The sequence below is a fragment of the Penaeus monodon genome, chromosome 30 (genome assembly GCF_015228065.2).
Source record: "Penaeus monodon isolate SGIC_2016 chromosome 30, NSTDA_Pmon_1, whole genome shotgun sequence".
NCBI lineage: Eukaryota > Metazoa > Arthropoda > Malacostraca > Decapoda > Penaeidae > Penaeus > Penaeus monodon.
In genome coordinates this window covers 18,747,713-18,747,955 of record NC_051415.1, presented here as the reverse complement: position 1 = coordinate 18,747,955, position 243 = coordinate 18,747,713, and the positions used below count along the sequence as shown (strand labels likewise).

The 243-nt window shown below is 49.8% G+C and overlaps 1 protein-coding gene across 1 annotated transcript in view; it reads left to right on the top strand.

Annotated features, from left to right (window-relative positions):
* The window catches only part of LOC119592603 (UNC93-like protein MFSD11), a gene marked incomplete in the record, with an annotated part of 18,787 nt that overhangs the window by 7,141 nt on the left and 11,403 nt on the right, over nucleotides 1-243 (top strand). The window contains 1 exon segment of the mRNA XM_037941487.1: nucleotides 28-204. Coding sequence (XP_037797415.1) covers nucleotides 28-204 — 177 coding nt within the window.

Genomic DNA, 243 nt, shown 5'->3' with positions numbered 1-243 from the left:
TCACCTTCATTTAATTTTAAATTTCAGAATATTCATCGCCTGTTTCCTTTGGCCTCAGACGTGGCTCTTATACCTGACTTCGGTGCTTGTAGGCATCGGGGCGGCCCTCTTCTGGGCGGGTGAGGGCAACTACCTCACTCTCATGTCCGACCAGAACACCATCGCGCGGAACTCTGGCATCTTCTGGGCTCTGTTTCAAAGCAGGTAGGTGTGCAGGTGCTATGGTATTTCAGTATAGTAGAT